Source organism: Octopus bimaculoides, chromosome 7 (assembly GCF_046866305.1).
Source record: "Octopus bimaculoides isolate indiv1 chromosome 7, ASM4686630v1, whole genome shotgun sequence".
NCBI lineage: Eukaryota > Metazoa > Mollusca > Cephalopoda > Octopoda > Octopodidae > Octopus > Octopus bimaculoides.
Window position 1 is genome coordinate 60,475,102 of NC_142934.1, and position 15,148 is coordinate 60,490,249.

At 35.8% G+C, this 15,148-nt stretch overlaps 1 protein-coding gene across 1 annotated transcript; it reads right to left on the bottom strand.

Annotated features, from left to right (window-relative positions):
• Positions 1-13,161: 13,161 nt before the first annotated feature.
• LOC149134712 (protein CFDP2-like) lies at positions 13,162-13,788 on the bottom strand. Its single transcript, XM_089355818.1, has one exon. It carries the CDS (start codon positions 13,786-13,788, stop codon positions 13,162-13,164), a length of 627 nt encoding a protein of 208 aa, XP_089211944.1.
• Between the last annotated feature and the right edge of the window lie 1,360 nt (positions 13,789-15,148).

A 15,148-nucleotide genomic window follows, 5' to 3' on the forward strand; every position in this document is an offset into this window, starting at 1 on the left:
TACACTTCCATCTGGGGATTTTTTAAAAGAATCTATTATTAATTTATACATATATATTTCTTTATTTATAGATTTAAAAAATAAATATCTGTGTATTCATATATTTTTATTCTGAAATGTACATTTGACTTTTAAATCCATCTCTAATTGGAGTCATGTTTGCAGATTGAATTACCAGGTCTTTTGTTTCTTCACATTACATATATGTATGTATGTATGTATGTATGTTTATATATATGTATATATATACGTATATATATATATATATATATATATATATATATATATATATATATATATATATATATATATATATATATGTGTGTGTGTGTATGTGTGTGTGTGTGTGTGTGTGTGTGTGTGTGTGTGTACGTACGTATGTATGTATGTATGTATGTATGTATGTATGTATCTATCTATCTATCTATGTATATATAATATTAAGTATGTTATAGAAGGTATGGGCTATTTACGGAGTGCGAAGAATTAGGGAGAGACGAGAAAGTGAGAAAAAAAAAGAAAGTGAGGGAAAGTGAGGTAAAGATATATATATATATATATATATATATATATATATATATATATATATATATATATATATATATATATCTTAGGTAGTGGGTAGCAATTTTCTTTACTACTTCGGGGTGTGACAACCCTGCCTGACAGGAGTCCCGGGTTCAGCTGGCTCCGGCTGACCGTACCCGGTATGGGCCCCTATCCATGGTTACGGAAAGGAGACAACCTTCAAAGAAATCCGGAGTGGAGCCCCGTACGCTGGTTTAGTGTTTGACTAGACACTCTTCCGGCAGCTTCTGCTACCAAGCTGCTGCCAAACGTAATACTCTGCATTCCTTTGGACTACGTCAGCAAGGTCGAGAGAGGAATCCTGACGTCTGGGCTACCCAGGATTTTCTTACATCTAGCCCAGGCCTGCACAAAACTGGAGAGGAAACTGGAGAGGACATGAAATGTAAAAACCAGACTGGATTAGTTTATGCGCAACTCCATTGTCTCCCGAGACAAAAGGATGCCAACAATGTATATATATATATATATATATATATATATATATATATATAAAATTTGTTTACAGAAAACATTTTGAATATGCAAATAAAGCTCCTATTCCATTATGCCAGCCACAGACTAATGATGCTGACTGGTGAACCAGTTATTTTGTTCATCAGTTTTTGTTTTACTCAATCAACCTTTTTCACAGGTCAAAAGGGATAAACAACCCTCAGTTAAACATCCATTAATGGTACATCGCCTAAAGAAATGAATCCATGAAGATGATCTACCCGATGCCAACAGATACTACGAACTACACCGTAATCATCTCAGGAATGCAAACTGTGATCTTAAGAGATTTGTAGAAACGTGCGTAACCATGCATTAAAATATTCATAAGTTCCATCCAAGGGTAATTCTCGTTATTAGTATATACTAGCAGAAAGACTACACTCCGGGCGGTTTTCTGCTAGCCCCTTTTATAATATTTTCACATTTGATTTCCAATTCTAATAATTTTTATATTTTACGTCTAATTATTTCATTGCATAATAGCGTTCACTTGCTTAGTAAATATTGCTTTCGCTATTTTATCACAGTCATAATCTCTCTTTTTTAAACAAATATCACGGTAGTCCAACAACATAGGGAGAAGCAGTTTGTCAAGTTTTACCTTCCCCTGAAAGCAACATAAAGTTTACAATTCAGCAGCCCATCTGTAAGTTTTGCAGTGTGCGTGTGTGTGAGAGAAAACATTGCAAACAATGAATGAAATAAGCATGAAATGAAAAAATCGTATAAATAAAAGGGTATTACTACAGATGTATACGCCCCCGACTTTGTTGCCTAATAACATCCAAGAAAATGGATACTTTTTAACAAAATTTTCCTCAAATACCGCTTAGATGTTGCAGTTTCAGAGTTTATAAGGATTTATGAGAAAGAAATTTTGCGAGGGGGTGGAGCAAGGAGTTTCGAAAAATTCACACGATCTGAATTTTTTTCCTCATAACGTTTAGAAAGATGGATATCTTTTAGTGAAAATTTATACAAATCCCTTTCAAACGGCATAGATTACGACTATAAAGAAATTTGTAGGGAAAATTTTTTCGGGGATTTCTCCCATTTTTTCTAAGCCTCAGCCTTCGAAATGATGGAGTTGGGCGGGATGGGAGTCGGCATCTTTGTACGGAAGAAGTTTTGAAAACTCTTTATTTTTTTCATCCCTCCCTCATCATCCTATTCCGGACCTATTTTGGCCAATTTTTTTTTTTTTTTCACTTCAAAACCATGGGAAGAGCTTTGAGCATTTCGGCAAAAAATTTTTTTAATTGTTAATATTTTCAGAGGGAAAAGTGAGTGATTTAAGGGCGATTTGGCTGAGGTTTCTAGCACATCCAAAGACAACCCTCCTCGTTGCTTTACCACTCTCGCATGTATTAATGTCTTTCTATAATTTTTCCCCATAAATACATTTATATGCTATAAAAAAGAAAATTTGAGAAATTATGAATTTTTTGCAACCCCACTCCCTGCCTCCGATTGTTTCTCTTTAGAAATTAAAATATTGCAGAGCCTGAGAAGGTCATTGCTGGCATTTATCCACAGAGATGTACTTGCATTGCAAGTGACTTGATCTGAGATCGTGTGCCGAAACAAAAACAATTGCAACGTGGAAGATGTTTGTAAGTCATTCAAGAACATACAAAAACTGTTAGTTTCACGGCACTACTTAAATGCAGAGGTCCCGATGCATTTACGTAACGATATGATATTTGAAATTTGAACTGTTAGAATTATTTTTGCAATTTATCCAGTACAACGCTTAAACAAGTAAATAGTATATTCCTAAACAATGGATGCACTTATTTCGGTTAGTGACTTATTCACGAATATCCCAACACTAGCGCCGCTGAGGATAATATTTTCTGGGAACGCACAAAAGCTCTGTTCAGAGTTATTTACTTTAAATTGTCATTATCTCATATCTGATTCGCCTGTTATTACGTAACATACTTCACGATTTTAGTATACATACATTATTAGTATTTTCTCCTCAGTTCTATATACTCTGGGAACGCATTAAAGCCTTTTTGGGGGCTACTTTATTTGAATTCTTACTCTCGGGTAACTAATTTCATGTTATTACATTACTGACTTCACAATTTGAGTATTCATAACTTATTGGGAATTCTTAAAAACAGGATCTTGTGTAAGACATTTTGGTATTCTTTGTAAATGCACGAAAACCGTTTTAAGGGCTACATAATTTATATTGTTGTTATTGGATTAGCGAAACATCAGAACGGAACCAGGAACTAAGGGACAAGTCCTCTTTCCCGGGAATTACCGGGTACGTCAGCTAATATATATATATATATATATATATATATATATATATATATATATATATATATATATATATATATATATATATATATATATGTATGTATGTATGTATGTATGTATATATATATATATATATATATATATATATACCTTAGCCCTCTGGTCTGATACCCAAGAGGTGGTTGGATGGCTCAAGCTTCTTGAAATTAATAAAACTAGTAATTTATTGCAAATTGATATAGGGAACTACTATGTCACTATCAACCCGATCGTTCTCAATCAAGCCCTTATTTTTAGCATGAAAAGTTCTGATTTGTCCCGACGTGAAATAGATATTCTTGCTGCGCGAGCCAACTTAGTAGATTTTGATGGTTAATTATGGAGAAGGTTAGATAGGGAAAACTCCTTTGATATAGCAACGCGCTCACACGATTCTGCTCAGGCCAGTGACCTAGTCGGAATATATATCCTTTCATTAATCCAGTCTTCCTTTCCTGAAGTCACAGGTGGTCTATATAGGGATGACGCCTTATTTCTTCTGGACAGAAGTAGTAAAGTACAGTTAGAAATGCATAGAAAAAAATTGTTTAGACATTTCAAAAATTTAGGACTATATATATATATATATATATATATATATATATATATATATATATATAAATCTGTATGTGTATTTGTTTCGCTGATGTAAATCGGTAAAGGATGGAGAAGCCAGTGGAGCTCTTCACACAAATTCTTTTGCTATATTTGTTCTGCGCTCTCGTCACTTTTACCGTCAAAAATGAAGTAGACAAGTAATGAAAATACGTATGATCCGTGTTTCTCATAAAAAATATGACAGTATATTAGAGCTGCTTGCAATTTTTAACATAAGATCGAAATTGGTGAAGTTGTGCCGATACACCTATTACTATTTATTAAAGAATTTTCTAAGTCACCTATTAACTAAAATGAATCATTTCCAACATCACAGATTTCCTTATCCTAAAATATGATCATATAATGTTGGTTTCAATTTTCGACACAAGTCCAGCAAGTTCGAGGAAAGGGGTAGATCGATTACATTGATCCCAATGTTCATCGACTCCGAAAGAATGAAAGGCAAAGTTGACCTCAACGGATTTGATCTCAAAACCTAAAGACGGACAAAAATGATCATATAATATTCAAAACTATTAATTCATTCCCCCACCGTACTTGGTACTCCGTCAATTACGACGACGTGAGTTCCAGTTGATCCGATCAACAGAACAGCCTGCTCGTGAAATTAACGTGCAAGTGGCTGAGCATTCCACAGACACGCGTACTCTTAAAGTAGTTTTACAGTGAGATTCAGCGCGACACAGATTGTGATAAGGCTGGCTCTTTGAAATACAGGTACTACTCATTTTTTGCCAGGTGAGTTGAGTGGAGCAACGTGAAATAAAGTGTCTTGCTCAAGGACACAACGTGCTGTCGGGAATCGAGCTCACAACTTTAAGATAATGAAGCGGATACCCTAACCTCTAAGTCACGTGCCTTCACATTAATTTATTCAACACATTAACAATAGGCACTTTCCCTGTATATGCGTTTTTCGTTTAAAATATATACGGTACGGAAGATATGAAAACTTGACGTCTGCTGTGCAGGTTAATTGAACAGAGGTTAATTGAACAGAAACATTGAACAGATATTCGAGAAGATTCTGATTTAAAAAATGTACACTATCTTGAATTTTGTCCGCGGTACCGAGTGTGAATAAGTAGGAATTGTTGAAAACAACGTCGTGTATCGTCCTTGATTTACAAAAGTAAGTGATGGGAAATACCATAAGACACACTAAACCATAAGACATTCTAAAGTCGGTTTAGTGTGGATCAGCGAAAGATCCATCAGCACAGGTTCTAATAGTGTGATCTGACAAATTTGCTGGTACAACAGATCAGAGCAGATGGAACCCAGTGGTGTCCAATTTTAAAAGGAAGATTTGCGTGCCAGAAACGGTTAAAACTTTGCTGCTGTCGAAGTCAATGATAGTTTTCATAAAATTTTATTGAGCAAGAATTCACAACCATCAAGATGTAGGACAAGACACTGCAATAGCCTGGGCTTCAGAGGTCTACAGCTCTTCAATATCCTCCTGAAGGACCTGAGAGACCTGCATGTGGTGGATGTAGGTGTCTTCAAGATGAAGCTGGACCTCTTCCTGTCAGGTGTCCCAGATGAACCAACTCCACGGCAGGAGGTGCAGATGAGAGCAGCTGCATCAAACTCTCTCATGCACCAAATGTCAATTCCTGAAGTAAAATTGTGTAGCAACACCAAATGGCGGTGCCCCAGCATGGCCACAGCTCATGAGCTGAAACTAGATAAAATGAAAAAAATGAAATGAACCAGGTACCTTGGATGGTAGGTTTCAGGGGATTCCTTTCTCCATCGTTTAACAATAAGGATTCAGTTACTCGATATGAAATATCTGCTCATTGAATTAATGCATAGGTGGCTGAGTATTCCACAGATAGTGCACACCTAATGTAATTCCCAGGCACAGTCAAACATGATACAGTATGTGACAAGACTGCACCTTTGAATTACAGGTACACCCCGCTCAGCAGGCTTCTATGCAGTTTCTGTCTATCCAATTTTGATCTGAAGATTCTAGGTCCTTGTGATTGTGAAGAGAACTGCTTAACCATTCTGACATGCTTATACATACATACATACATACATACACACACACACATACATACATACATGTATGTATGTATGTATGTATGTATGTACGTATGTATGTATGTATGTATGTATGTATGTATGTATTTATATAAATATATATATCTATACTATATATAAAACAGAGATGTGTGTGTAATCGCTTTTCACGTGAAATCGACTTCACCAAATGCTTCCATATTGCTTTATATTTAAGATTCACTTCTTTAAAAAGGTTCCTCAATGTCAACTTCCGGTATTGACGTAACAACTGCAAAAAGCTTCACTCTCTATTTTGTGTGTTCGTGTGTATAAGAGAGAGAGAGAGAGAGAGAGAGAGAGAGAGAGAGAGAGAGAGAGAGAGAGAGAGAGAGAGAGAGAGAGTAAATACTACATACACACCGCTCTCTCACTCTGTCTCACACACATACACATGCACACACATACACACGTACACACACACCCCTTGACTCACTCACACTCTGTTTCTTACAAACACACACATACATAAATGTATACAAACATAATTACAAAGACACACGTGTGTATGCGCGCGCGTGCGTGTTTGTAAGAGACAGAGTGTGAGTGAGTCAAGGGCTGTGTTGTCATATGCATACATCCAAAGATGTATGTATATTTATGCATGTACGTATACATGACAACAAACCTCTCTCTCTCACTCACACTCTGTCTCTTACAAACACACACATACATAAATGTATACAAACATATTTACAAAGACACACGTGTGTATGCGCGCGCGCGTGCGTTGGGGGGGGGGCACAATCGCCATTTATTTCAATTACTCTTCTGAGGATATTCACGTAAATAATTTTTTTCATTTAATCCCCGTTTTAATTTTCGTAAAAGTTTCCAAGTACCAATGAGGCTTTTTGGCACATCTTCAATTTTCCCCATTCATGAGAAGCGCCAGCCATCATTCATCTGAGAGTCCATCTACAGAATGTCCTCAAATTTCTATACACCATATTTTGCCTTTTTTTCTTCAAGTATATAAGCAACAATTTCATTCCCGAGCAACGCCGGGTGCCTCTGCTAGTATATATATATATGTATATATATATATATATATATATATATATATATATATATATATATATATATATATATATGCATATATACATACAGTCTATTCAATATCGACAACATGAATTTCTTCCAACTTCTTGCTCTGTTAAATATTTAAGATAAATGATATTAATGTGTCCTACTTGTTAAAATTCCATTTATTTATTTGTGCAGTTGAAGATGGCACTGCATTTAAATTGATGTAATGATTGCATTGTTCAGTCAAATGGAGCCGCTTGAAACGGTCGTACTGCATTACTACTTGATATCCTGTTGCTTATTTTGTATTTATATATAGATATTTATTTATATGTGTGTGCGCGTACATGTGTGTGTGTGTGTGTATGTAATATAATTATTTTCAGGATCCAATAGAATCAAGGTGTTTTGATAGCGAAGGAACGAAGGCAGAGTCGGGTATGCATTATATACTATTTGTATAAAAAATCCTAAATGCTGAATTTTATTTTTAATTCAGCTGAAGAAAACGTTTTTTTTTTACATGTAATTGATTTGTTTATTAATAAAAACACGTCTGAAACAGCTATAGTGAACCTCAACACATCTGTGTTATGATGTATATGTGTGTGTGTGTGTGTATGTGTGTGTGTGTGTGTGTGTGTGTGTGTGTGTGTGTGTGTGTGTGTGTGTGTGTGTGTGTGTGTGTGTGTGTGTGTGTGTGCGTGTGTATGTGTGTGTATTTATGTATGTAAGTATGATGCTTAATCATTACTGAAGCTTTGGAAATTGCTGAAATTTCGTTTTCATGTATTATGTTGCAAACAAGTCAACGTAGTGAAGTACTTTATCAAGATATTGATTACATAATTACAATAAGTAAGTGAAAAACCATGGACTTGCCTTAGGTTCACAACAGTTGGTGGAACTACAGGAGTGCCATCGGGATGGTATGTCTTCGGTTCCTTAACTTAGTGGATTCCGTTCTTTTCTCAGCGGTTACAGCAGATATCTTCGAGAAAAAGGTAGAAAACTCATCCCCAGTACTGGACAGGTACTTTATTTATCGATCTGAAAAAGGGTGGTAGATCAAAGTTTGCCTCAGTTAGATTTGGATTCAAAGCACAGGGAGACAGAACAAATATTTCAAAGCATTCTATTCGACGCTCTTATGACAGCGAACTTACAATCTTTGTTTAAGGTGAAATATATAAAGGTGAATGCCAAGTAATGTTCGGAAGAATTTTAAAAGAAGAGTTTAGTTCTGGCTTCATGGTGCTAGAAATCAATAATGGACAAATTACCTCAGTGACTGGTCTCTGGTTGGCAACGTTCCTAAAGAATCTGATACGTATCAGCAATGGATAATGTTAACTGCGACATTATGGAATAAGCTGTTTGATAAGATGCATTGTTAAACGGATTCAACAGATTTTGAACACTCGAACTGTGAGCAGGTAGTCGAATGCCAAACCCACTCGGTTATTTAGCCTTTCAGTGTCGAAATCTTGACTCACTGAGAACTCATGACGCCATCATTTTACTCTGTGTAGTTGACATTATTATACACGGTTAACTACCGACTTTTATTAATATTTCTTTTCTTTTCTTTTGCTATTTTTGTAACTATTTGGGTGGTCCTCATTCTACAATATGAAGGATATATATATATATATATATATATATATATATATATATATATATATATATATATATATATATATATATATATATATATATATATATATATATATATATATATATATATATATATATATATATATATATTATTTACACACAATCTATAACACCGTTCAATTTAATTTTATACACCATGTTTGTAAAAATCTGTAGAGATTTTTTCGTTTATTACTTTTGGGAACAATAAAAACAAAAAGCCTGGAACTGAAATTTTTTCACCATTCATATAGCCTAAGATGTAATGTCAGTAAATGAATATTAAGATCTGAAACCTTTAAAATATCCATCTTTGCAAATTTTATATATTAAATTTAGTGAAGTTACAGAAAATGACCCACATCTATTCAAAAACAAAATACACATGGTTTCAAATTTACACACACATACACTTTACACAGGCGTATGCACCCACGTACATACGGACATATATGAGTATCACAATTCTCATTCATTTTAACAAGCCCATTGTAAATAGTATATTTTTTTTTTAATTTGCTCTGGAGGAAGGGGTTGTGTCCATGGCCTTAGCAGACCCTCCGGGACCAGTGAGATTGATAAAATTAACTGAAAGTGTTGCAAATCAACAGCTGCATAAAAACATATGCAAGGAGGGGATTCCAGAACGCCAACGTTCTGAGAAGGAAACAACTGAGCGTAGTGAATAATACGGCACCTAGGTAGGGGAGCTGGATACAATATGGGTGGCGAGAAAATGAAAGACGACCGAGTTATTGGGAATGGAAAGGGGGACTGAGATCAACCTGCGCCAAAGAGCAATGGCCATGTTCTAGCGGTAGAAAACAGAGAGAAGAGACAAAATGTCTATGAGACAAACGTTGGCTAACACCAAGATTAAATTTATTATGTGATAACTGTAGTCGAATGACTCAAGATAACTATATTATTTTATCGGTCCTGTTGGGGTGGAAAGTAAGCTAATCAGGAAAATATTGTAATGGCTGTGAAGTGAAGAATTTCACCTCATAAGCAAATAGATTCAAGATCAATTCTACTGCGTGGGATTTTATATACATGCATACATACATACATACATACATACATGTGTGTGTGTGTGGGTGTGTGTGTGTGGGTGTGTGTGTGGGTGTGGGTGTGTGTGTAAGATCCAGGGATCGAGGTGTAGGAAGAAAGTTAGATTCAAACAATCCGTAGTGAATGTAAAAAAACAACTTTCAGGGACAATAGTGGTTTATTGAGACGGAAACCTGTAGATTTTCTTCGTATCGAAGACAGATAAGCTGAAAAAAATATATATAAAAGTATATATATATATATATGTACACACACACACACACACACACACACACACATATACGCATACGTGCGCGCGCGCGTATGTTGAGTATATGAGTGTGCGTGTGCGAACTCTTGGCTTAGCATGGTATTTGCGTTTAAGCATGACATTAAATCATCATCAAAACTGACTGCAATTTAACCAGTCTATAAATACATATCAATGAAATACATACCAGGCTGATATAAATACCTATAGTCGTTAAGGTTAGCTTGACAAGTGTGCAGTCCAATGATTGGAACCGGAAAAAAACAATAAAAGAATAAAGAACTTAGAAAGTTGGAGAACTGACACAGAAATGCTATTGTGAATTTAGACCAGCACTCAACGTCGAGCACCTGTAGCTAAATCTGCCCTAAATCTTAACTTCCTGTCTTAAAAATGGAAAACCCCAGAATAAGCTGGCTCTGTGGGAACTACAGTTAAAACAAGGACAAGATGGTTACATCTGGACAAATTTTGATCATGGATTTATTCGATCATTGCTGATCTAGTGTTAAACAATTGCACAAAGCTAATTCGGTACAGAGGTGAGTGTTTTCATTTATTTTTTTCAAGAGATACAATATAGTGTATTGTATATATATATATCATATATATCAATGTTTGAGTGCGTGTGTGTGTGTTAATACTTTTTTGAAGTATTGTTGTTTGCAAGTGGAAATCGAAACCGTCTAACGGTAGTTACTTACAGTAAGCATATCTTTTTACACTACGTCGCTCACAACAAGTTGTTCTACATACTGATTATATTGTTGCTTGTTTGGTATGAAAGTGAGAACATATGTGTGTATGTGTGTGTGTGTGTGTGTGGATGTATATACATACATACATACATACACACATACATACATACATACATACAGACATACATACACATATACATACATATACATTGTTACATGCATATATGAATACAAGCAAATGCAGACACACACTCTCACGCACACATATGAAAAGCTAGTTGAGACCAACTCAAGAGGGGGTTAAATCTTGAAAATAATATCATTATTTAATACATCAAAACAAATGTTATTCGTTACGTTTCCGAGCTTTTCAAACGAATGCATTATTAATTAAGCAAAATTAATGCGTACTTACATACATTCATTCACCAAAATATGATAACCAATGCAGACTTTGTGGAGTTAATACCGAAGATTCAGCCACATCATAAGCAGTTGTCCAAAAATGTCATTGCGGTATTATCTACCAATGAGACATGATGCTGTAGCCAGGACACTGTATAATGAGATCTGTCGGAAGGATAACCCTAGGCCAAAGAAATATAAAGTGATAGACTGGTAGAAGCCACTTGACTCCTAAGATACGTCTGAAGCACTTTTGATGAAATCTCCCCAGCATTTTTATGTGACGCTTGTAAATGGTCCATATCTTACTTGAATAAAGAAGTGCAGACAATACACACGCTTTATAGACACTGATTTTTGTCTGCAGGTAAATACCTCTATCCACCCATACTCACTTTTCTAGCTTTCCAATTGCAACACTTCCCTTCTCTATTTGATAGAATATATCTGCATCAAGACAACCATCTCTTGATAGTGTGCTTCCTAGGTAAACAAAGGTATCAACAACTTCTAACCTTGTTCCATTCACAAAAATATTTGGTTCAGAATGTTTGTCCTGGCACGGGAGTAAACATTACTTTGGTTTTCCCCAAACTAATTGTGAGTTCGAAATGTACACATGCAGTGGAAAATCTGTCCATTAAATGTTGCATATCCCCCTCTGTGTATACCAACAAATCATCAGCATAAAGTAATTCTCTAAGAAGTATTTTGAAAGTCTTTGTTTTGCAGTTAAACCGGGTCAAATTAAAAATACGACCAGATGTCCGAAATCTAATTCCGATTCCCTTGTTGCATTCCTTGAAAGCATACCAAAGTAATGCAGCAAAATAAATAGAGAAAAGTGTAGGGGCAGAAATGTCTCCCTGTTTGACACCGCTGTCCGCTGAAAATTCATGAGATAGCTCACAGTTAAAGACTACCTGAGCTTTCATATTTCTGTGTAGTTCCTTAAAAATGCTCACAAAATGTGTTGGACAACCAAGTTTACACAAATCAATCCACAGTGCCTCCCTGTTTACCGTGTGTCAAATGCCTTAGTTAAATCTATGAAGACCTGGTATAGTGGCATTTGCTCCTCTAAGCGTTTCTCTTGAACCTCCCTCACACAAAGTGTCATGTCCATTGGTCCTCGCTCAGGTCTAAAACCACACTTCTTCAGGAATTACATGTGGACATACATTCTCAACAAGACGATCTAACATGATCCTTGAATGCATCTTCCCGGTATGTGCCAGAAGAGTTATCCCTCTAGAATTACCACACATTGCTTTCGGGCCCTTACCCTTGTATACAGAGATTAAAATGCTATTTATCCATTCTTGTGATACAGAAGATTCATTCCAAACTCGACTTATCAGGTTATGAATTTAAGATGAAATATAATCCCCACTTGCTTTCAGAATTTCAACTGGAATACCATCCAATCCAAGATCTTTACCTTATCTCAGTTTACCTAATGCCAGATTTACTTCTTCAATGGAAAGTGTATCATCCATGTGTTGCACTATCTCTCTTTGCGGAATGTTGCTTATGATATCCATGTTCACTACAGACGGATTGTGGAAAAGATCTGCAAAGTGTTCTCACTATTCATTACTCCAGGAAGATCTTTAATAACCTCATTTCCATCTTTCGACTTCAAGTGAACATATGATGATGAAGATTGCGGTCCTAAAGCTTGCCGCAATAAACTATAGAAACTTTTAATGTCTTTCCTGTCATAGGCTGATTGTACTTCCCCAGACAAATTTCTCCACCAAGTATCTTTAATCCTCCTGAGTTCTTTTTGAAAGTCTGTTTTCTGAAACTTGTACAACTTTTCTAGTTGCACTTTGTTCTTAACGTTTGGGTCAAGATGCTTTTCATGGGTGGACCTCTTTGTTGCTAAATGCTCATTTATCACTGTATCATTAGAATCAAACCAGTCTCGGTGTTGTCTCCTCATAAAAACTAATACCTTTGATCCCATTTTATATATTCCATCATGGAAAGATCGCTGCGTCTCTTCTGAAACAACTGCAAAACTTGTGGTTGTTTTAGCTGCTCAACATGAATTTTCTTTGGTACTCGTACACCTGTACTACGAATCTTCTTACGGACCCTGAACTTGAACTTGGCCCTAAATATTTTGTGATCAGTATCACAATCAGCACTTCGCAATACTCTTAGATAGCACAAATCTTGTAAGTTAGCTTTCCGAGTTAATACAAAGTCAATCATGTGACCTTGCTTTGATCTTGGGTGAATCCAGGTAACTTTATGTTTCATTATACGATGAAAGAAAGTATTCCCAACAATCAATCCTAGCTCAGAGCACATTTGTAGCAGATGCAATCCATTGTTGTTCACCTTTCCTATTACATAACGCCCAAGTGCATTCCAAGCACCATAGTCTCTACCAACACATGCATTAAAGTCACCAAGCACAATCAACTTCTCATTCAAAAGAACTGACAGAATACTTCTTCTAAGCTCTTCATAAAATGTATGGATATTTTCCTCACTAGCTGAAAGTGTAGGAGCATAACTAGAGAAAACAGTTACATAACGCCCACAAGGAGGGATCCGGATTTTCATTATGCGTGTATTTATACTTTGTGGTTGTTCTAGGTCTTTTAGCAAATCACTTCTAATTGCATACTCAACACCACCTTCCCTTTTCTCTCCCTTCGGCTTCCCAACCTAGAATAATGTGAAACCTGCCGCTCTTTCGACAAGATGATCTTCATCTGAACATCTTGTTTCAGAAAGAACTGCAATATCAACATTAAGACGCCTTAGCTTCTTAGTTACTGGAGCTGTTCTTCTTTCAGGCCTTTCTGCTCGATCTAAAAGAGTTCTCACATTCCAACAGGCCAGGTTAAGAGAAACCTTATTCCTTGAATATTTGTTATCATTGTATATATCAATTCTTTGTTCATTCCTGCTAAATTGAACCACCTTAGCCGCAGTAAACTAACGAGCAGAGAGAGGACAGACAATTTTTAGTGCACCTTTTCTAGCACCTTCCCAGTATATTCAGGTGAGCAGTGTTCTCCTTAAAAGGGCTGCTCAAACACAGGATTCTTCACTGAAAACAGTTCCTGTCAACGTAAACAATGTTAGCGATGTTAAGATAAGAACCCTGCCGCCTTATGTGCAGATTTATAACTGTGCTTCCAATCAGTCAAGTCTGCATACGTCGCTACGCCTCTATCGCCTTAGGACTTTTGAAAAGTGATGATTGTAAGATAATGGTGTTTTGTCGAGGACATCTGTACTTCATTGCATTTCAGTGACAAACGCTTGTGTAACACTTTTACCACTCTCTGGGTCAAAATAGTAGATTCCAGTGACAAGCAAAGCAAGATGACTAGTTCTAAGTTGACTGCATGCTTTATATCGGAGTACCTTCTCCTAGGATTTTCCTCAAAAGGATACTGCAAGCCTGCAGTGGTAAGTCAATTTGAATTCAGAGCTTTATTCTCCGATACTGGTTGTTTCAATCAGGGCTTCGTTTCAAAACAGGAGCCCAGTCTGCCCCGTCAACAGTCATGGCTTTGACAGTGCAGCCAGTTAAGGGACTGTCATTACCATGACCTGGTTTTATGTCAAAGTGTCCCTCTCCTAGAAGAGTTGCCTTCATCACAGCTAATGGGCCTCATCTGCCCACCCCTCACACACACGGAGAAAAGAAAATATATATAAATTTGCAGTTTTTACAATTTAAAAATGTTTTTAATCTATAAAAATAAATACATAGATAAATAAATAAATAAATTCACAATTAAAATTATAGATAAAATAAAATAAAAAGATATAAATATATATATATAAAAGATATATAAATATATAAAATGATATATTTAAAGAATCTAAAAAGGTATATAAAAATTTTAAAAAATTACATGTATGTATATATATACACACACACAAAAGAACAATATTATCGTTAAAG